At 38.9% G+C, this 20,787-nt stretch overlaps 6 protein-coding genes across 6 annotated transcripts in view; 1 reads left to right on the top strand and 5 right to left on the bottom strand.

Moving 5' to 3' along the window:
• Positions 1 to 179: 179 nt before the first annotated feature.
• LOC145493218 (WD repeat-containing protein 53-like) lies at positions 180 to 2,167 on the bottom strand. The gene is made up of 2 exons (XM_081472635.1): positions 1,426 to 2,167; positions 180 to 661 (listed from the first exon to the last, which is right to left on the bottom strand). Exons 1-2 carry the CDS (start codon positions 2,165 to 2,167, stop codon positions 309 to 311), a joined length of 1,095 nt encoding a protein of 364 aa, XP_081328761.1. The 3' UTR covers positions 180 to 308.
• Positions 2,168 to 2,265: 98 nt separating this feature from the next.
• Positions 2,266 to 8,222, top strand: LOC145492033 (uncharacterized). Its single transcript, XM_081471346.1, has 5 exons — positions 2,266 to 2,344; positions 2,598 to 2,704; positions 5,556 to 5,607; positions 6,008 to 6,137; positions 6,950 to 8,222. The coding sequence occupies exons 1-5, from the start codon at positions 2,331 to 2,333 to the stop codon at positions 7,787 to 7,789; spliced, it is 1,143 nt and encodes a 380-aa protein (XP_081327472.1). The 5' UTR covers positions 2,266 to 2,330; the 3' UTR covers positions 7,790 to 8,222.
• A 635-nt stretch (positions 8,223 to 8,857) lies between these two features.
• On the bottom strand, positions 8,858 to 14,038 carry LOC145492809 (kelch-like protein 10). The gene has a single exon (XM_081472191.1). The coding sequence runs from the start codon at positions 9,953 to 9,955 to the stop codon at positions 8,858 to 8,860; it is 1,098 nt and encodes a 365-aa protein (XP_081328317.1). The 5' UTR covers positions 9,956 to 14,038.
• Positions 14,039 to 14,082: 44 nt separating this feature from the next.
• Positions 14,083 to 16,996, bottom strand: LOC145492593 (integral membrane protein GPR180-like). Its single transcript, XM_081472027.1, has 4 exons — positions 16,571 to 16,996; positions 15,921 to 16,064; positions 15,177 to 15,254; positions 14,083 to 14,599 (listed from the first exon to the last, which is right to left on the bottom strand). The coding sequence occupies exons 1-4, from the start codon at positions 16,688 to 16,690 to the stop codon at positions 14,396 to 14,398; spliced, it is 546 nt and encodes a 181-aa protein (XP_081328153.1). The 5' UTR covers positions 16,691 to 16,996; the 3' UTR covers positions 14,083 to 14,395.
• A 500-nt stretch (positions 16,997 to 17,496) lies between these two features.
• Positions 17,497 to 19,849, bottom strand: LOC145492808 (integral membrane protein GPR180-like). The gene is made up of 5 exons (XM_081472190.1): positions 19,831 to 19,849; positions 19,290 to 19,421; positions 18,418 to 18,612; positions 18,163 to 18,269; positions 17,497 to 17,574 (listed from the first exon to the last, which is right to left on the bottom strand). Exons 1-5 carry the CDS (start codon positions 19,847 to 19,849, stop codon positions 17,497 to 17,499), a joined length of 531 nt encoding a protein of 176 aa, XP_081328316.1.
• A 523-nt stretch (positions 19,850 to 20,372) lies between these two features.
• Positions 20,373 to 20,787, bottom strand: part of LOC145493138 (WD repeat-containing protein 53-like) — a 1,988-nt gene continuing 1,573 nt past the window's right edge. The window contains exon 2 of the mRNA XM_081472533.1: positions 20,373 to 20,787. This exon is cut by the window's right edge and continues 67 nt beyond it. Coding sequence (XP_081328659.1) covers positions 20,502 to 20,787 — 286 coding nt within the window. The 3' untranslated portion in view covers positions 20,373 to 20,501.

Genomic DNA, 20,787 nt, shown 5'->3' with positions numbered 1-20,787 from the left:
TTGCCCCTTTGTTGTTCATTCATGTGAATACTATGGAGTATATTTATGTGGTGCTGTTCATTACAAGTATGCTGTGAAAGCCCTAGTACATGACCATTTAAATGAAAGCGTTATTTGTAGCGTTATGTACAAGGCTATTATCCTGCATTTTTTAAAGTTGATTTTGTTGTCAGTTGTGGAAAAACCAGAATAGCGGGTTGTTTTCTCCACAATTTCCAAATCAAGGTACCATGTGGTAATAAATCCTAAAAACTGTTTTCAATCTGAAGTGTGTCATTTTTTGTATTAACGTAAATTGAAGTCAATCTTCATGTCACACAGTACACAGATATATCATTTGTTAGATCGGCCACAAAAATATTTTGTGTCGGTGAACTAGATGAAATCCAGTTAATCTTTGATCCATGCTGGACTTCATGGACAACACAGACAGAACTGGCTTCTTTTGCAATATTCTCTGCAACCGATGTCCCGTTGCACTGGCCGCTACTTAGATTCCACAGAACAACTCTACAGTCATCTCCACCTGACACTAGCATGTCATTTGGACTAAACTTAGGGAAGTGGACTTGAGATGCACTGGAGGAATGTTTTTTCAGACACTTGTCAGGAACAAATTTCTTCTTTCCTTCAAACCTGAAAAGTTGGATGCTCCCATTGCCTGAAATCAAAATTTTGGAGCTGTGAGAACCTTTGTATGCCAAAAAGAAAAGAAAAAAAGGGCAAAACAAGATGTTGTAGCCCGACAAATCTCAGATGCAGATAAAAGTTGTTTCTGGTGTGCAGGGAGTTTGACTGAGTGTCTTAAAATTTTGACATACCCAGTACATCATATGGGCAGCCGAGGAGCAAAATTCATGACATACATGTGCTGAGTTGGGAACAGTAACTGCCCTAAGCAGTTGGCAGGTTACTTAGTAAAACAATCACAAAGACACCGTCAATCCCTCAGGGATCCAACATCATTAGATCTACCACCAGTTCAGACCAACGGTGGACAGGCGTCGTTTAAATTCTCAGCTGCGAGTGCCTGGAACAAACTGCCAAGAGAGATACTTGAGCTTAGAACACTTTCACTTACTTGATGAACATGGACAGCGCCAGTCATATTTGTACGAGTAATGCTTAGGTTTCTCTAGATTTTAACTGATATTTTTGTAAATTAGCTGCAAGTATTTTTGTCAATGTACTGGTCATTGATTCATACCAGTCAATCAATCTTTGTTGATTGACTGACCAGCTTTACTTTTACCAGAATAAATTAAGTCTTAACTATTATTTTTTTCATTATTAAGATACTTTGGGCTCTAAACTGTACCTTTAAAGCAACCCCAACAATCCTTTACCCCATAATACAAGTGCCCAGAAGAAAACCCTATGGAAGTTGAGGAAATATTATTTACATCAACGTAAATGTGTTGATACCTAATCCAGCCACGAACATTCTCCCATTTCCTGCCATGTGAATGGAGTGAACAAATGGTGGGTTGATGAAATAGGCCCCTTCTTGACTGTCACCTCCAAGTTTCTGAACATTAAGTTCCTGAAGAGGTCTTCCAGAGGAAAAGTCCCAGCTGACAACTTTGAAATCCATGCCCCCGGAAATTATTTCCCGAGGTCTGTTAGACCTGAATTGAACAGTCGAACAAATGTTATCGTCTTTGTTGTGCAGTGACTTAAATAATCTTCCCGATGCCACATCTATTATTTTAATTTCACCGCAGTCATCGCAGGCGGAAAGGAACGTTCCCTTGTCGTGAATGGCCAATTGGTTAATTTCATCCTCGTTGAACTGAAATTCGCAAACGGTAGATGCAAGATTTCTCAGGTCATAACCTAATATTTTGTTCCCGCAAGAAGCGTATAAACGTTCAGGGTTTTTCACACAAAAGCAAACGCTGTTTACTTCTTTGGTGTCACGGTCACCGGACAGATATGAAGTAAACGAAAGTTTGCTTTGAGATGTACCATCCTTTGACCAGATACACAGCTCATCCTCTCCACCTGAAGCTAAAATACCTTCTCTGTTCACGTCTAAAGATAACACAGACGATGTATGACCTCCAGTCCAAGTACTTTTTTGCATAGTTTTGAGAGAGCTTTGAGGGTGTAAATTCGAGTTTGGATAATTTCCCAGGCCTTGAGTCACGCAAGGCTCTTCGAACATTATAGTGCCAAATATGGCTATCTTTACCTTATGAAGTAGTGGTTGAGTCCGCGAAATTTTGGTCAGTGGTAAAAACGGGCGCATTTTGTCAAATTGTCAGAAACATCAGAAATATATTCGTTGTTTTGACGAAATTGAAGCTAGCGTTGGCTCAAAGACAGACATGAATCCGTTAACGTAAGTAATGATTCCTTCTGTGACTTGTTTTACTTTGCAAAAAAGCAATTAATTCCACGGAAGACTTCTGTCATTGCAGAATATAAGCGTAACTATATTGAACTTGCGTTGAGCTTCTACTCGTGTTCTACTTTACGACGCTGATGCTTTGCGTTGTCGCAATTAGCACTGTGACACCACGCGTGAAAGCCGTTATTAATTTTAATTTTTTGTCCTAGCTTTAATTTACATATGAACTCGGTGTATTTTGCAGAAACGTAAAGAACATTCAGAAAATGAATGAACGAATGTTGGAGATGGGAGTGGAAGACAGTCAAGCTTGGCACAAACAATACAAAGATAGTGCCTACGTCTTCATTGGTAAGACTGTCGAACAGGCCCTGGGGCAGATCTAGTAGGGGTTCAGGGGGTTTGGTCGAACCCCCTAAATTAAAAAATAGACATAATAACACGCTGACATGGCCTCAGAATGACAGAAATCCCATTTCCGAAATCCTATTTCCTCAATTTTAAAAATTTTCCTGGGGAGGATGCCCCAAGACAATTTTTAACAATTTTCAATTTCTTCAGGGGACCACCATCTGTAGTCAGTCTCTCAAACCACAGGCGGCCCAGACGTTGTATACGATTAATGCGTGACATTAAGCTGTTGGCGATTGCGTTACAATTTTAGCCGTTTATGAGACAATGTATGAGAATGCTTTGAAAATTACTCTAAATGCTACGTGTAGAAAATAATTTGAATAAAATGGCTTAACTTATGTTTGCATTGCGTTGTTTTGATGTCTCTGGGTTCGTGGAGTTGGTTTAGAGCCATTTAGGCGAGTTTTACTTTCTGACGGTTTGCTTCCCCTAAAGAGAAACGAAAGGCGGGCGACCCACTGGCCTGACGGCCCGCACTCAAAGCTCCGTAAATTGCACAAAAATGGTCTAATCTCGTCAAAATTGTCTCATGGCAGCCGTCGATAAATCTTCTTCCCATTCACTTTCTCCCACAGTTTCAAAGTTTATCTTAACCGTCCGAGAATCGCTGGTTTTCCAGCTCTTGCTTTCCATTTCGGCTCCATTTTGATCCGTAACCAATTTTCTTGGGCACAGGATTTGAATTTCTAGCTTAACAACCTCGCCATCGTGACAAAGTCGCCTCCAACCGTCGAGAGGCATGGGGCTTTGGTCAGTTACTCGTTGCCATCTCTCGCTGCAGTTGACAGCGCTTTTAGGCGCTAAATTCACCTGAATATTGTTTGCTCCTTGTATTTTTGCAGTTAACGGTGTTTTTAGGCGTCAATTTCAGTTATACACCGCGGTACGGTGCCGTTTGCATGATCAAAAAATGCCCCGTGCCTCTCGATGGTTGGAGGCGACTTTGTCACCATGGCGAGGTTGTTAAGCTACAAATTCAAATCCTGTGCCCAAGATAATCGGTTACGGATCGAAATGGAGCCGAAATGGAAAGCAAGAGCTGGAAAACCAGCGATTCTCTGGCTGTTAAGATAAACTTTGAAACCTTGGGAGAAAGCGAATGGGAAGAAGAGTTATTGACGGCTGCCATGAGGCAATTTTGACGAGATTAGACCATTTTTGTGCAATTTACGGAGCTTTGAGTGCGGGCCGTCGGGCCAGTGGGTCGCCCGCCTTTCGTTTCTCTTTAAGGGGAAGCAAACTGCCAGAAAGTAAAACTTGCCTAAATGGCTCTAAACCACCTCCACGAACCCAGAGACATCAAAACAACGCAATGCAAACATAAGGTAAGCCATTTTATTCAAATTATTTTCTACACGTAGCATTTAGAGTAATTTTCGAAGCATTCTCATACATTGTCTTATAAACGGCTAAAATTGTAATGCAATCGCCAACAGCATAAGGTCACGTATTAATCGTATACAATGTCTGGGCAACCTGTGCTCAAACCAGGGTTTCCAAATTAAAAAAAAGTAGAAAGAGAGCTGCAGATGAATCAACAGAATTAACATAATATTTCCGTGGATATTTTTCCTTTTACATATATGAAGTATCTCAACAAAGTCAGTGGTCTCGTTTTGTTTCTACATTGATTCCAACAATTTGCTGCAATTCACAGTTCGTTTGTCTAAAATTCTGAACACTCGTGTTGTTGAAGGGTTTTGTTGTTAAGACTTCTTTCAACCTTTCATTTAAAATACATTTGGTACAATTAAGACCGTAATGAGTAATATTTCATGAGGAAGACTCCCTTCGCGTTCAGCACACGAACGTGGTTACAGCCATCCATACTGTGATCACCTCAGCTTAAGCAGACTGTTTTATCATCATTTTCAGAACTGGGACAACACATAATATTTGTTAACTCTGATTCCTAAAATTAGTTTTACCTGTTTGTCTTTGTGACTTCTTGGCTGTGGAAAGAAAAGACAGCATCTTTTGCTGCCTCCGCTTCATCTTGGAAACTGTGCATGTGAGAAGAAAACTTCCATTGTGCTGATACATGCACATTCTAATGAAAGTCCGTACACACAAGCAGACTTTCTGCCAAAAAATGCTCTTGCTTCGAAATTTGAAACTGGTTCGAAAGGTATATATAGCAGCTGCTCTGTTTATTTATTTTTTTCATCTGTTAGCGTATATTTATTTCCACAAAAAGATCAGTTTACGATTACATTGGTGAAAGTTGGAATACGAAAAGTACCTGGTGCAAATGCTTGAAGTAGCCGGTGACTTGCGCCAGGCACCGGCTAAATTTGAAAACCCTGTCAAACCCCCTCTAAAATCCTATATCCATCCCAGAGGCCAGCCATAGAAGTTGGTGTTTGAACAGTTCTCAATAAAGTTTGGTAAAACCAAAACCAAAGCACATACAATGGCCAATCAAACAAACATAGATTATGCAATAAACAAGTGAGAATTACAATCAAATTCATGTTCGTGTAATTGGTACCAAACAATGGGAAATTCACACCTCCAAGTTCTCAGTGAAAGTTATGAAATGATTTTTCCCAAGGCTGAAGACAATCCGAGAGGTGTTTCAAGTAAGTAAGAAAGTAATTTTACAGTTGGCTCAAAATTATATACTATGCTACTGTAAATGGTTGTTGAGATATTAAATAAAGAATGCAACATGGTCAATTTTGCATTTTTTGGCTTGCAGGAAATGAGTTAAGAGAAACAATAACTCATGTTTTCATGTGTATTAATAAGTATTACACATACTAAATGTGTCATTTCTTCTTGACAGGTGGACTCCCTTATGACCTTACAGAAGGTGACGTCTTGTGTGTTTTTTCACAGTAAGTTTAGCATTATAATATCAAGTTGTTTGTAAATAGACAATGTATTTGTAACAATACATATAAGGTCTATCTTAATTTCAATTTCAATTTCGATAGCATTTATGATGCGCAAATTTCATAAAATGTTCAAATGTGCATGACAAGATTAAAAACGGAATAAAAAGGCTAAAAAGCTAAAATTACAATTAAAAGTAAACTTACAATGATTTTAAAAAGCTTAAATTACAATTAAAGGCAAACTTACAATAATAAAAACAACTATGATAAAAATGCATGACGGAAAAGGTGAGTTTTTAGCTTGACGTATCTTAAGCACAGTCAATGTCCAGGATCAAGGTCGCCTGTGAACAAGAACCGTCCTAATATTTGATTTTCACATAACTTTTTCTATCAACAGATATGGTGAAATAGTAAATGTAAATCTAGTCAGAGACAAGAAAACTGGAAAACCAAAAGGATTTTGTTTCTTGTGTTATGAAGACCAACGTAGTACTATTTTGGCTGTGGACAACCTCAATGGCATCAAGGTTAGGATCTCTATCAATCTGCAGTCGAAGCTTTTATAAGCAACCACCTCAAGGATATGAAAAAAAGGGTTGTAAATGGAGCTGGTTGCTTACAAGAATGAAATCTTGTTAACAGCCCACCCCCTGAGGAGGGTAAAACTGATTTGAGTGCTTCTGACATGCCAGAGAGACTTGAAATTGATAAAATATTTTTATTAATACAGCAGGCTCCTACTATACGTGCATGCATAATATTAGGCTAATTTTCTTTATTACAATTTGCTATTGTTGTGAGAAAAAGCATGTAACATTTTATGTTTGTTCCCTGGCTTGTAACCCGTATTCAGCCGTGTCTCAGTTTCTTGTGAATATAATCGATTGCTGGCAGCTCTCTCAGCTATTTGTTGTATAATATTCATCTGTCCCGCTTATGAAAGAAATGTTTTCTATTCAGCTGAGGGTAGCAAAAGAGAATAGAATAATTCTAATTTGAACACACAATGAAAAGTCGCCACGATATTAATTATTAATATCATTAAGACTTTTCAAAGTGTGTTCAAATTCGTAGAGGAGTAGTTTATGTTTTTAATGCAGTACTGAATGATCATGATCGGTCTCTAAGCACTGGTCGATTCTAAGAGGTAAGGACAAAGAAACAATGCAGCTTATAAATCCTGAGGGTAGTGATGGTGGGTTGGGTGGTTGGGTGGGGGCTATTGACGATTGGATAAATCTGGAATTTACCGTTGATTTTTCGAATGTCACTTATTAGCAAATGAAACTGAAGGTCAAATTTCATTAGTAATGGCAGTATTTTGGATTCGCTTTCAAAGCTTGGCGGCAGGATCATCCGAGTGGATCACTGTGCTAACTATCGGCGACCCAAAGGAGATGAGAAGGACGAGCACGGAAACAGAAAGGAGATTATTGAGGAAGGCTGCGCACCAAAGACACCGTCACCTTCACCACCGGCTTCAGATGAGGAAGAGGAATTACTGGAGCTGCCAAAGAAAAGGAAAAAAGAGAAGAAAGCAAAGAAACAAAAGAAACACAAAGATGAGAAAACGCCAAAGAAAAAGAAAACGACGGTCAGCTCAGGCGAGGAAGATCCCGCAGAAAAAAGGAAAAAGCTTGAAAAGGAGCCGTGGAGAGAAAAAGCGCCTGCTAGAGCAAGCCAAACTGAGAAGGACAAACGTGATAGGACTGACCGAGGTGTACAGCGTGACAGTGATTCTCAAGATTTGAAAGTTACGCGTGATAATAAGCGTGATCGTGGGGAACGTGATTTTAAAGATGGTGACGCAAGTAGAGATGTGCATGAGCGTGGACGTGACCGTGAAGCGCTAAATCATGTACGAGACATTCGAGAGCGTGATAAGGAAACGCGTGATCGTGATGTTCATGAACGCGATCGTGAAACGCGTCTTCGTGATTATCGTGAACGTGATGCTGGTGGTGCGAGTGACCGTCACAATCACGATTATCACTCAACGTATGACCCGAGAGAGCAAACGGACAGGGCTTATCACGCATCACGTCACGATAAAGGTCGAGAGGTTGACGAAAAGGGGAAGGATAGATTTAATAAGCGAAGAGACCGCACAGAAGATGAAGGCAGGACATACGAAAGACGCGATAGAAATCACTACGGTGATCGCAAAGATAGAAGATAATAGATACATATAGATATTAAAAGCCATAGCTTCGCCGTGGGATGCTTCCCTTTGAAATGATCCAGCGCATATTTCAAGTTATCTACAGGCCAAGCGTGCGCATCAAGCTTATTTACTAGGCTCTTTCATCTTCCAGCCCTCCCGAGCGAGGAGGGAAGAGGAGGGCGGTAAGATGAGGGACCCTGGGAACGAGGTTGCTCACGCATGGCCGTCGTATCCAGTTCCTGGCCTTTCGCGCCTTCTTCATTCCAGATTTTATCACGTGATACCCTTGATGTGCTAATGGAGAAAGATAGCTTATGCCGGAAAGACAGGAAACTGAATGTCGTAGGTGGATGCACTCTTCGCACTTCGCCAAGTCTCCTTTGAAACCACTCGTGCTGGAGTCACGCAACACTTCCCGTGCGTGACTCCGGTGCAAGCGGTTGTAAAGGCGACTTAACTTTGCCAGATGCCTTTTGATATGGATGGCCCTGGACCACAACATGCTTCTTTGAAATTTAAATATAGCCATCATAATGCAAGTGTATTTTCATTGCAAAGATATGTGAAAGGAGCAACTCAGTAAAACTCAATAAACAGAGCTAGCAACTCAGTAAAACTCAATAAACAGAGCTGAACTATTCATGTCTATCTACTCTTGGCTCTGTGTAATCTGCACTGTGTAACTCTTATACGGGTTGCCACAAAACTACCAGATTAGAACATTTCATATTCATGTTGATGAAAAATGAAACACAAAAAATCACAATATTCTTAAATGAACCTTCTTCTGCCATTGAAAAGTATAGCGCACATTGTAACGCAATACAGACACCATGCAGCTCTATTGGATAGTTCAATTCTTAATCTAACCACAATAAAAGTACAGCTGGGAAAAAATCTAAGTATTTAAGATTTTCGCTCAAACGTCCTTAAAACATACTCCGGTGTTCTTTAAAAATCTCTAATCCTCATTTAGAACTAATTAGAACTTTTCTATCTTTTGAAATTTGAGTTACCATCAATAACATTGTCTGATCTCTAAAAATTAATTTCTGTCCAGAGATCCCGGTACAGTTGAATAAATCAAAAACGGTTATCGTAATTTAGTAAGTCACCTCCGTTAATTTTGAGGCCATTAATTTGTAAAATTCCAGCCCCCAGAAGCTGCAGAGTGATGTACTGTGCCAGAATTGGCCGGTCAAAGAAGATGACATGTCCCTCCTCTACAAACCCGTGAGGTGGACCGGCAAAGAATCCGCACCTGGAGTTGACATCCAGCATCTTGTCAGCATCGGTTCCTCTTTCTTGGGCTGTGAAACCGTCGGGGACAGGAGCCATTCCAGCTCTGATCTCCACATTTACTAGCCTATTCCAACAGCTATCCTTACGGTTGATAATGGTCACTGCCGAGATTAGCACAGGGGAAGGGAACTTCACCTCTAGCCATGGATTCATCTCACCTTTCGAGTGGAAATAAATAACATGTCTGTTCGAAATTTGGCCGTTAATGGCTAATTTGGGTGCAAAATTATTTAAATCGCCTTCGTAAACTGAAGAACCACGAGCTTGAAAGACAATTTCTTCTTTCGGTGCCGCCAGAAATTTCTTCAGTCGATTGATGTTCCATTGCTCCGTTGTCATCTTGATCGGTATCTGCTGTTGTTGATCAGCAACTTTTATAATCATCGCTTTGGTGAGCTCGTCAAAACTATCGATACTTCGTGTGAGGTTTCTCAGGGCGAACAAAACTCCTGCCTCGACTAAACTGAACATCTCCCTCCTGTTACCAAGGTCGATTACAGAAGCATAATTAGACTCGTCGATATTCTCGAGAATATAGTCAATACAAATAGGGATCACTTCTTTAAGAGTGATGTAGTCAGCAAACGTCAGCACATCTTGAACATTTTCACTCGTCAAGTTCAGCTCAAGAACGTAGAAATACTCGATGCACTCCTTAATCACATCGATGGAGAAATCTTTGAAAGTCGTTTCGCTGGCATTTGGATTTGTGCGAAACAATGCGGCGAAGTACTCACTTTGGGAGGCAAGAATGAACTTGTGAGATCTGATTTCTGCGCCATCCTTGTCTTTGATTACAAAATCATAAAACTGATCTTGTTCGCTTTTCTTATGATACAATTTTATGTTGTTACAGAACTGGTCACTTTGCGAAGTCATTCTGATTCTTACTCGAGTCCAAGAGTGGTGTGGGAATCAGGCGCGCGTTTTCTTTTGTTTTCCACAGAGAGGCAGGAAAAAAAAAAAAACTAGGAGGAGGGTAATGGGACCTACTAGAAACCGGAAGACCGCTCGAAATATCTTGAAAACCGAAAGATCGTGCAAATCCGAAAAACTGCCGAACATGATGATTAAAACTGCAAACTCATAAACTTGAATACAGAAACAAAAGATGTGTGCGTTTCTATTTTTGAGGGATCGAGACCATCTTCAGTTGAAATTATTGCCTTTCCTTTAACCTGTTTTAACCCTAGATTTTCCAAAGAAACGGCAGTTAGATGGTTGTTTCCAGGCAAAAATCTCATTCTCTTTCACTTTTTAGAAGATGATTCTAATCTTCAAGCGAATACAGAAGCCCTAGGAAGTAGGCAAGTGAGTTATCAATTTTTCTTATCTTCGAAATGCTAAAAAAGGAAAACCGCAACAGATACCACAACCGAAAAACCGGATATCGTAAGTGCAAAACTGAAAAACTGATCTTAAAAATGACTAAAACCGAAAACTAGACTGTTTGTAGCTGGCCATCTTGAATACTTGTGGGAACGAAATCTGAGGGGAGGAAAAAACTTCTCGCCCTCTCCCCAGATTTCGTTCTACTGAAATATTCCAGATGGCCAGCCACTTAAGGTGGCTTCATAGGGTAATCATTTATGGCCTTGCGCGCGCACGTGTTATGTTTTGAATGCCGTTTTTCCATTCGTTTTTACACCCAGTCTTTTCAAACTTATTGCATGTTATATTATAAGCAATGATTAAATAGTATTTTACTATCATCTCTGTTAAAATTATGGGTTTTAGTCTTAAATTATAAAAGCCCAAACGAATGTGTTTTTTTTTTTTTTTTTTGCTTTTTTATGGCTTTATTTGTGATTTCCTTGAAATTTCTTCGCTGAAATCTTCCAAAATTTTCACAGCATACATCGCATCCTGCGGGATACGAATTTTAAACACGAAAGAAGTAGGATTTGGTAAGGCAGGTTTTTCGATTTTTGCAAATTTATGTCTTTTACCCCTGCCAGAAAACTGGTCTTATAGATTTCCTTCAAAAATGAGCTCCGACTAAAGTAAGATATGTACTACCGAATTTAACGAAATTTCACCGAAGGAAACGCGAAAAACTTCACTGTCAGTTTTGCTTTTTGTGCTCATGTTGACGTCATAAAATATCGAAAAACACTGACGTTTTCCTTCGAGCGCGCACAGATTACTTGAACCTTCGTCCTCAGCGCGCGTGCGATCGTAAACTATAGGGAGCCACCTTAAGGACGTTCGCGCGTAAATATTTCAACATTGATTTTTCTTCTGAGACTTTTACCACTGTAGGATGACGAGTGAATTACGTCAGAAATGTAAAAAAAAAAAAAAAAATGGGGAGTCACCGACTTTGTTTTGGAGAGAACATGCCCGGAAGAACACTCTAAATCTGAAAAAATAGGACTTCGTTATTGAATAAGGCCATAGTGTCTGTAAGCCCAAAAATATTGTAACTAGTACATTAAAGTGAAATGTTCTCTGCCAAATATTGTTTAAGTGGACCTGTTAAGTGAATTTAGTCAACTAGTAAGGTTACTTTAAGACCAAGTTCGCATTTAGCGACCATAGTTTCATGCGCCTTGCAGCTGCAAGATTGCAGGATTCGATGTCCCGTGGACAGAAATCTTGAAACTTTTTTAACTTCCCACATTGACTTTTTGTTTATTTTTGGACATGTGGAGATAATTGTAAATAAAATCTGTTTCTGGAAAGAAAAGTAGAGGTCACCGAACGGCCAAGATCGTTACATCCAAGCAAAGCTATAGCAATAGGCCCTTTGCAGCAAAGCCATCACGTGACCTATTTTTCATAAAATTATGGGCTATAACTTAACGAATGCCAGAAATGGAAAAAGCATGTCGAAAATATCAAAATGGCCAAGTTTGAGGCCCCCATCATTAAAGAATGAGATTTTATGACAGTCTGAATTTTTAAAAGAATAAGATTTGTATGGAAAAAGTTGTTGGAGAGCAAGGTCTTGCTCTCCAGTAACATTTTCCATACAAATCCTCTAAATTTTCCGAAAATTCAAACGGTCGTATAAACTTACTCTTTAATGCCAGGGGCCTCAAACTTGGCCATTTTAGTATTTTCGATGCGCTCTTTTTTATTTCTGGCATTCTTCAAGTTATAGCCCATAATATGAAAATTTTCTGGGAAAAATTTGGTCACGTGACCCCAGCTCCAACGGGCCTATGGCCATCTACCCTATGATTGTTTATTTTAGTACTTAGCGCCAACGCTCGATGCGTGACGTGGCGTGTGAATTTGCGTGCGCGGTAAGGATGCGCAGAGACTATTAGCGCGAACGCCCTTAACAATACATTTACTTAATAAAGTAGGTCAATATACTTGGCAACTTTTACAACTGATTTGGATCTTTCAGTCCTAGCTAAAAACTAATTAACGTCAAAAATCAATATTTAATTAAATGAATAAATAAATCAATCAATCAATCAATCAATAATAAAACGAAAACCTCCATCCAGTACAAAAGCAAAACAATATTTAGAATCGTTTGGTATTTCTGAACAAATCTCGCACACTCTAGCTCGTTGCCTTTTGCGTCTGTGTCGAAACGAGTCCGTGTGCAAAACCATTCATATGAAAATGTGTTCCCCCTACAGGTTAAATCAAACTCATTTTCATATGAAAAGATTTGCGCGAGGGCTCGGTTTTGAAACAGAGGCACAAGGTAACTCGAAAATGGCCTGTTGTAATTTTTGTGGATATCATTCTATGAGAGTTGACTCCGTGAGCCAGAGTGCGAATATTTGCTAAATGTCGAGAACATCGAGATCCTATAGTAAGGCCAAGCTCGAAAAATTCCACAACTCGACACAACTACTTGAAATCTCTTGACATTTCTAAAGAAAGCTCTACTCCAAGAGATGTTTAGTGGAAATCCTATTAGAATTTCACTGCCGGGTATCTAGTTTTTTGGAAACAATTCCCGGCTCAGCTACTCTGCGAGACGAACATTTGAAGCAGAAAGAAAAGGAAATCTCTGGATGCTTTCCTTTATGCCAGAGCGATCGGTCAGACGGCCAGCAGGACTAACCGAGGAAAATGGAACGACATTTTCCGATCCGAACCGGGCCAACCGAGAGGAATGACTCTTACCATTTTTAAATCCTTTCCCGAATTGACTGAAATCTACTGAAGACAAACAGGGCAATAAACCGGTTTGTCAAAATAGAACGGCAAACTTCGGTCCAATCGGTCTGACCGATCAAAGTGGATCACCTCCAGAGGTGGCCCCGAAAATTCCGATTGGACAGAACCGAAACGGACCTTTCCATTTGACTTTTGACCGAAATTACCGGAAATTTTTGGCATAATGTAAAGCACCCCCTCTCGCAGGGTAGCTGGCTGCCGGAAATCTTGACACAACTACGTGAATGTTTCACGAAATCAAATGTTTGCGTTTCTTTTCACGCTTTAATTCGCGAACTTTGACGTCGTGAATCACATCTCAAAGGAAATGTTAAGCAACTTCGCGCAGTTTAATCTGGAATATCTTTTGCGACTAGATAACAGAAGGGATTGAAAGGTTTCTCCGTTTGCAGGGTGTTCCCACTTCAATGCATTTTTAAATAAAACTTATGCTAATTACGTTTCCAAAATATACCAGATACGTCACTAAGGAGGATCACTAGCGAAGAGTTCCGAAAGTAACGAAAACCCCTCTACCCAAAACGTTTGACTTACTTTTTGCTTCGATTAAGAGGATGTATCAAACATCCAAGACAGTGTCTGACCACATTTCCAAGCCCCTCGAAGTTCGTCAAAAATACTCCGCTGTGCGTCGTATTTTCAACTCGCTTCCCGGTGTGTGGAAATGTGGTCAAACACGGTTTTTCGTGTTTGATATATCACTCCAACATTAAAGGAAAAGACTGATTGTTTTCGAGAAGTTTTATTCAAAACATTTATATGCTATGATATGGATCAATCCACATATGGTATACATAATAGACGCCCAAACGTAGCAACCCTGCAACATTTCCAACCCTTAGGAAGAGGTGATGGAAAGAAACTTCAAAACTACGATTACCCGTGCAGGGTGGTTATTCGGTTTTTTTTGTAACTTCGCGGCATCAAGGGCAGACCACTAACAAACACAGATTCTCTCCGACAGATATCGCTTAGGTTCAATTGGACAGTGCAGCGGCTGGTCCCAAAAGTGTCCACTCTGAAAGCTGAATTTGTAATTATACTGAAGGATTTGATAGGAAAGATTCCCCCACAAGCACTTCCTTCCTTGGAGAATATTGTCTGAAGTTACAGAAGCAAACTGAACATCCAGAACCACACACAGAAAAATAATCTTTGAGCAGAATTGGCCTAATTCACTGCAATATGTTTATGTATTCTAACAGTCCTCGTTTCAGAATTGTAGGTCTTGGCTCCATAGCCTCTGTCCAGTCGTAGAGGAAGCGTGCTAGTTGCGAGGGAAGATACCTCCCAGTACAGACTCCGTGATAAGAACAGTCTGTATAATAACAGGATTGATATGCACTGAACTGTCAACAAGCCCCATGTTATTACCTGAATTGAACAGAAATACATTTAGGTAGCGGTTCAAAATTTAATGCTTGCATTAGCTAGCAGAAGAGAGTTTAATTGCTTATTTAGTAAGAAGTATTTGGCATATAATGTGAACTCTCAAATAGCAGTTTTACCAAATCAGTAATCAGAGTGCTAAATGTAGGCTAGTAGATATTTTTCAAAGAGACGTGTCATTCCTTAATGTAAGTGTGGTGTATCAAAACTCCAGAGAAAGAGCCTCTATCAGGCATTCAGTTACTTGCAGCATGAAACATTGTGCAATAAAGAAAACATGAACTGTAGAAAAACTGGGCAAAATGAATAAGGATTTTTTTTATTTCAAGGTGTACATCATTCACAACATTAGTATCCTTGGCGATCAATCCAGTCTTATCATGGCCTGCACGCACTGCTTTGTGGTCCTTGTGACATAGTTTTAATGTAAATTCATTATGACAGGGATTAGCTTCTGCTATACTTCCATTACAATGAACATATTTTTTGAGTCCCTTTGGCTGTACTTTGTTATATTGGGGTAAATATATGGGTTTTACTTTAACTGTTCCATATTACTTACCTTAAATCTAGAGTGGACAGGTAAAACCAATGACACTATTGCTAAAGCAGGATATGCTAAAAGCCAGGTTAAACAACACTGGAAAAATATACAAAAGTCAAACTGTCACTCCATGAAAGAAAACCACCATTAAAAGTTAGAACTTCCATGCCGTACAGTGTACAACACAATAAACAGTATGACATGAAAGTACTGCTCAATAGCTCTCATTTGAATGGTCACACACTAGGATTTCATCCACAGACTTAGAAGTTAGAACCACTTTGTACAGCATAATAAACAGTACCACATGAAAGTACTGCTCAATAGCTTTCATTTGAATGGTCACACACTAGGGTTTCATCCACAGACTTAGAAGTTAGAACCACTTTGTACAGCATAATAAAAAGTACCACATGAAAGTACTGCTCAATAGCTTTCATTTGAAACAGGTTTCACCCAAAGACTTGAAAGTTACAACCAGCCCTTGTACAACAACAACATCAAAAAAAAAAAAACAATACCGCTTGAAAAAACTGCTCAGTAGCTTTCATTTGAATGATCACACACTAGAGTTTCATGAGTTAGAACAAATTTGCACAGCATAATTAACAATACCACAAATAAGGACTGCCCAATTTGATTAAATAATGTTTACAATCTGAATGGTGAATGGATCTGAATGGTCAAACACAAGCCCAAGGTTCGTGACATAAAAATTTAAACCACCTTGTATGGCGTAAAAAGAAATGGATCAACACTCACCTTTGCAAATTTAATATAAAATTCTCTACGGAGTGTACTTCTCTCCTCTGAAACTTTTCTACTTATATTTACAGCAAATGCTCCAGCTACAACAATTTTAACAAGGACTAGAAGAAGAGTCATCTCCCAAGAGGCTAATATAACCTGGAAATACCAGCAAACAGTTTAGAATTTGCACTATGTCAGTATTTTACATTTCATTATTGTTCTGCTCTACTAATGACCAAGATAAACTGAATCATAGAATACGGTATGACTGTGGATTAAATGAATCTTAAAACTTTTAATCTCTGGGGACTCGCTACATTTTCATTTGCAGTCTTTTCCTATTTTAGAATGTGCAGGTCCATAAAATATCCATAGCCACACTGGTCAAGGATAGTCATTGGAAATTCCAGGGGGGTTGGGATGATTAAATAGCCAAATTTTTAAAGGGAAGGTACTAGAAATTCCATGGGGGAAAGGGGGGGGGGGTACAAACCAAATAACCATTCTTTGTGCAAGTGTGGAAATTGCCTGGAACCCCACAATGAATAAAAATCTTACAGAGTGTGTTTCTGATCAAGTCTGATTGAATTACATGTAGATGATCAATTTTTTTTCACTAGTGCACTCAACTTCTTCCTATTTGTAAACATACAAAACTGCACCTCAAAAACTGAAATTGCAATCACGCCAATACTAATTTGTTTCATCTGTTTTGGATCCAGTGTTGAGAATGAGGAACTAAGAGTCCATCCTGTGGACAACTTGGCCATCATAAGTAACATCTGATAGCCACCTAGGCCATCTGCAGCTGTAAAATCAAACACAACAAAGAAGATGACTTTAAATTAAATAAACACACACAGTAAGTAATAAGCCTATAGAAGGCATCAATAGTTATCACAGGAACAAAAAAATCATTTGGCCTGTTGTCCAACCTCACAAAAACAGACTTGTTTACAGAAACAACCAAAAGAGGCCCTTTTGGGATTACGATGCCAAGAGACCTAAGAAAAATTACTACGGTAGTAAATTCCAAAATTCCCAAAATGAACATTGCAAAATTTATGGTAGTTACATTATAATCACAAGCAAGCCACGAGTAAAAAGATAAACAAGTTTCAATTAAACTTGTTTTATTTAATGTTTACCTGTAGACAGCTTGCTGAGAAAAGGGTAACCTTCGCCATCCTTTGAATATCTGAGTTTTGTCAAAGATGAAAAATGAGAAAAATCAAATACGCTCTGTGGTTACATCTCCATCATTTTCAAAGACAATGCACGTAAACTAACACATTTCACCTGAGATACAATGCATTCCTTTATTACACTATAAATTATTATAGTATTTTGTAAACCAAACATAATTAAATGCTGGTGTTGTAAGTTGTTGCTGTTAATTGTTTAATTATATTACATCTGATGTTTTTCTTCCTTCAAAACAATAATTCCTCTAACTAGGATTGTTTCATTTTGATTTGTTCCACAAAGCATTTCTCATTCTCCCAAACTTCCACTTATGTTGTAAGAAGTCAATAGAAAGCATGGAAGATGTTTTGAAACTTCTCTAAAAAGGCTGAGAAGGATTCAATTACCTGTAGAGATGAATTAAAGTAAGAAAATGCCCTGTAGCCTGGTAAATCATAGCAATTGACAGCATTTTTATCACCTGAAATAAAGAGAAAGAATAAAAACATTTAAAGGCACGTTTCTCTGGTTTATTTAGAATTTTGGGCTGTGTATTGTATCACTGCCATTTACTACTATGCCACACTCACTAAAAATCAAGACATTTCATAATTTTACTTCTGTGTTCCTAATACAGCTAGTGAGATATGAATGATAGAAAATAACGTCATGTAATGTTTCTAGATATCTCTGTTATTTATTTATTGTGATTTGATTTTCTGTATTTCAATCTCGATACTGAAAAACCCTTTTCAGGGATGCTCAATAAAGTGCATGTACATATTATGTTAAATCAGCAAAAATTCCCTCAGCCGATTGCAATGATGCTTATGTGAAGACATGATAGATTTTACCTGATGAATTAAAAATGTAAATATCTTAAAATGAAACTTGATCAAAATCCAATTTCTCCTTACAGTATCAATATAAAGTCAAGCAGACAGGTGATAAGAATAACAAAACTCATCATCTAAGGAATTTAGTCCTGATGTATCATTAAATTATCACAACTAACATAAAAAAAAAAAAATACATAGACACCAGAAAGGAGAGTTGATATTAAGCATACCAGGTGCATGGGTCCACCTTTCTGGATCGTTTGCCACAGACGCTGACCATAAGCTATTGCTCCAGCAAAATACAGGAATGCCAGCACTTCATAAAATGACAGCAACCCTGGGAAATTAACAAGAATCTATCTTTTCAAGCTGCTATTACTAAATTAATAAATACTTAATGGAACCGCCCTACACCACCTCGTGATCTTGATAATAAACATGTACTAGACTTCTGTTTTTAAATAACCCGCAAAATTAAGGCTAACCTGTCTCATCACAACCACAATGACTAGATGGTTTTCCTCCAGAATCAGGATTAAGCATTTCCAAGGTGAAAGTAACATCGTCAAGAGCTGGCACACTAGGGTCGCAAGTCACAGAATCAGCGTACAAGACATGCCAGACCTTGGGGTCATCCCAGGGGGAAAATTTGTTCTCTCCAGACACCGAGTCTAGTCCAACTGAAAGGGAATGGTTATTGTATTAAAAATAGTCAGTCACTAAATCAAAAAGGTTTATTTAATAGTAAATAATCCCCTGTCTACCCCTTGGAGATAGTGGAGGGTATACAAAAGAAGGGGTTGGACATCGGACCTCGGGGCAGAGCTTCTATGTATAAAACTTTGTATCTAGTAACCCCCCCCCCTCCCCTCTTAGGGGTGGAGATGGCTCTGAGAGCCTGAGTAATCTAAGGAGAATAATCAAAGAAGTCCTCAGCAACTGGCAAGTTTGTGCAAGAGTGGCACATTTGGCTGGTTCTCAACATATATGATCAGGAGCATTTTCTATTACCCCCCTGGATTGGGTGTACTAGCCTGTCACATATTCAGGGTTACCACCCCAGCCACTTAGTTTGCATGTTAATTGTTATTAATACCCCATGGTAGAAAGAGAAAAGTAAAGTGCATTGCCAAGTTGGCAAGAACGCATTGCAATAACCCTGGCCACAGTTTCACCCAGACTACTTGTTACAAAGTTTCAGAGACCATCACACTGACCACTAAGTCAGTGTGCCTTGACTACTGCTGTCACTACTATAGACGAAAAAAAAATTATCATGCGATGTAAGAGGTTAAATGCTTCAGAGTAAAACATAAAATTATGCCATAAAACAAATCACTTCACACTCATAACTTACATGAATATTGTGCCATATCCAGCTTGTTTTGGCATTGTGAAGATTTTTCAACCTGGGGCCATTTCTCGTCAAGGTAGAAGTAAAGCTTCCCACTTGAAGTTGTGTTCAGCTTGAAAGTAATTAGTGCTTCACCTAATGAATTTTTCAACAAAGAAACAAATCTCAGTTGCGTACAAGGTGCTTTGACTGAAGAAAAAAAAAAAAAACGTTTGGCATGGCTGTTGTGAACCATATGTCATTCTGAGCCTGTGATGAAATAACCCATAGATAGGAGGCACCACCTAAAACTTAAAATCTTATTATGTATAAACGTCTATAAAGTAACATCCTCTTCTCCCAAAGACCTTCCAACAAGCCAACGAAATAGTTGAAGTATGTGAAAACTAGACTTTGATATTAACATTGTTCCTTTAATCATGTGGACAATAAAGTACATTTGCCAACAGCATTGTTGTCCTCCCTCTATGAAATGTGCCTTTGGGCATCATGGTAGTTGTATTGATGAAAAAAAAACCCAGTCTAAGATGATGAATAGAACTACCATGACTCCCTGCAGGCATGTCTAATAGTGGTAATTGTCCACTTAAGATTGGAAGGAATTTGAGTTTCATGATTTTCAGTTTCACTCCCAGGGTAGGACTCGAAGGTTCTTTTGAAAGACCACGGATGAAACCCTACTGTGTGACCATTCAAATGATCGCTGTTACGCAAGATTTTCACATGGTACTGTTTATGGTACCTAGTTCTAAGTTACGGTTGTCTGGAGACTCGATGAAACCCTAGTGCATAACCATTCAAGGGGAAGCAATTTAACAGTTGAACCTACCTTTACAGAGACCTCCATAATACAGACACTGATATTAACAACAGTTTACTTTGTCCAAGAAAACCCAGACATGCAGCTTTGCCCCTTTGTTGTTCATTCATGTGAATACTATGGAGTATATTTATGTGGCGCTGTTCATTACAAGTATGCTGTGAAAGCCCTAGTACATGACCATTTAAATGAAAGCGTTATTTGTAGCGTTATGTACAAGGCTATTATCCTGCATTTTTTAAAGTTGATTTTGTTGTCAGTTGTGGAAAAACCAGAATAGCGGGTTGTTTTCTCCACAATTTCCAAATCAAGGTACCATGTGGTAATAAATCCTAAAAACTGTTTTCAATCTGAAGTGTGTCATTTTTTGTATTAACGTAAATTGAAGTCAATCTTCATGTCACACAGTACACAGATATATCATTTGTTAGATCGGCCACAAAAATATTTTGTGTCGGTGAACTAGATGAAATCCAGTTAATCTTTGATCCATGCTGGACTTCATGGACAACACAGACAGAACTGGCTTCTTTTGCAATATTCTCTGCAACCGATGTCCCGTTGCACTGGCCGCTACTTAGATTCCACAGAACAACTCTACAGTCATCTCCACCTGACACTAGCATGTCATTTGGACTAAACTTAGGGAAGTGGACTTGAGATGTACTGGAGGAATGTTTT

This window comes from Orbicella franksi, chromosome 7 (genome assembly GCF_964199315.1).
Source record: "Orbicella franksi chromosome 7, jaOrbFran1.1, whole genome shotgun sequence".
NCBI lineage: Eukaryota > Metazoa > Cnidaria > Anthozoa > Scleractinia > Merulinidae > Orbicella > Orbicella franksi.
This window is presented reverse-complemented; position numbering and strand designations above follow the sequence as displayed.